This window comes from Caenorhabditis briggsae (genome assembly GCF_000004555.2).
Source record: "Caenorhabditis briggsae complete genome, chrIII, whole genome shotgun sequence".
Classification (NCBI taxonomy): Eukaryota; Metazoa; Nematoda; class Chromadorea; order Rhabditida; family Rhabditidae; genus Caenorhabditis; species Caenorhabditis briggsae.
This window is the reverse complement of record NC_013490.2, coordinates 2,271,392-2,273,141: the sequence shown is the minus strand read 5'-3', so window position 1 is coordinate 2,273,141 and position 1,750 is coordinate 2,271,392. Positions and strand designations below refer to the sequence as shown.

Sequence of the window (1,750 nt, the reverse complement as noted above, 5' to 3'; positions counted from 1 at the left end):
GAAAGTTACGGTAGTTCAAATTTTTCCAAAAAATGCTCCTAGATTTTTTTGGTTCATGACATAGATTTTCTAGGTCATGGCCTAGATTTTTTCAAGTCATGACCTAGATTTCATGACCTAGTTTTTTTAAGTCATGACCTAGGTTTCATGACCTAGACTTTTTCATGACATAGATTCATTACCTAGATTTGTCTAGGTCATGACCTAGATTTCATGACCTAGATTTTCATGACCTAACTTTTTTCAGGTCATGACCTAGATTTGTTTAGGTCATGACCTAGATTTCATGACCTAGATTTTTCTAGGTCATGACCTAAAAACCCCTCAATTCCTTACAGACCACCCGCACCCAAAACGCGTCTTCTGGATGATTCGATTGCTCATGACCTGATTTCCTCGTGTAAACAGACTACAGTACTCTCCGATGCGACCACAATCTGTCATCTGTTATCGCCGAACTGGGAATCGAGAGATTACGAATTTGGGATTCCGATTCGAGTCAAAATCCAGAGAGTCGATGGCGTTGATAAGAAATGCGTTACCATGTCGAAGCCAGTGCCGAGCACTTCGGTAAGCTGGCTGAAATTGACTGAAAATTGAAAAAAAAAACTGAGAAAATGGTCCAAAATGGTTGGAAATGGGCCGTTTGAAGCCAAAAATGCTCTGAAATCGACCGAAACTAGCTGAAATTGGTCCAGAATTGCTCAAAATTGATTAAAAATGGTCCAAAAACCAATTTTGAGATGAAATTCGGCCTGAAAAGGGTCTAAATTATGCGAAAATGACTCAAAAATGGTCTAAAATCGCACAGTAAGTGCTGAAATTTACAGAAAAAAAGTAATTTTAGGCTGAATTTAACGATTTTCCGCCTAAAAATCATCAAAATTTGACAAAAAATTTAGCTCCAAATGGTCCAAAATAGTTCGAAATTCCCGATTTTTTGCCTTTTCAGCTCATTTTAAGCAATTTCTACCCATCTTCAAGCTTAAAAAAATGTCAAAATTCGAACCAATTTTAGCTTCAAATGGTCCAAAATCGGCTTTAAAATTGGCGAAAATGCTCCAGAAAGGCCAAAATCAGCCTGAAAAGTCCAAATCTAGGTCATTACCTAAAAAAAGCTAGGAGCATTTTTTTTCGAAAAATTTCAACTACCGTAACTTTGTCAATTTTGATTCAAACTCGATGAAATTCTTCGTTTCAGGTTTCTCGTGTTTTCAGCTTCAAAATGAAATAATTTCCAGCATCGGGCACAAAAACGATCGTGGACCCATCGGATCTGCAACTGCCACCCGAAAATCAGCGAAAAAACTACGCATTCGACAACACAAAATCAGCGGCAGGACCATCGAATCAACACGGAAAGAAGGAGTGGCAAGCGGAGAAGGAGAGACGCAGACAGAAGATGTTGAAGAAACAACAGAAACAGAAAGAGCTGGATTCGATCAAAGACGGAGAGAAGAAGAGTTGGCAAAAGTTCAATACGAAGGCAAATGCAAAGGGACTCAAGGGACTCAAGAAGGTTACGGTATCCGGGTCGGCACAGGATGGAAGTTCCACTGGAGACAAGAGGGGTACTGTAGTCTCGTCGAGGAGCTCGCAGTTCTCTTTTAAAGCCACCCGAGGAGCCATGGATTCATTATTCTGAACTTATTCGAATTTTTGTGCGTGTGTGTGTAATAATGAAGAAGCAATCTTCTAGATCAATTTCAGGGTCAAAAATAGACGTTTTGGGGGGGGGGGGCAAAATTAG

General features: G+C 39.7%; 1 protein-coding gene across 1 annotated transcript in view; it reads left to right on the top strand.

Annotated features, from left to right (window-relative positions):
- The window catches only part of CBG11726, a gene marked incomplete at both ends in the record, with an annotated part of 8,691 nt that overhangs the window by 2,854 nt on the left and 4,087 nt on the right, over nt 1-1,750 (top strand). Inside the window, 3 exons of the mRNA XM_045243460.1 lie at nt 343-570; nt 903-921; nt 1,242-1,579. Of these exons, the coding sequence (XP_045094650.1) occupies nt 343-570; nt 903-921; nt 1,242-1,579 (585 nt within the window). The remainder of the gene's footprint in view (nt 1-342; nt 571-902; nt 922-1,241; nt 1,580-1,750) is intronic.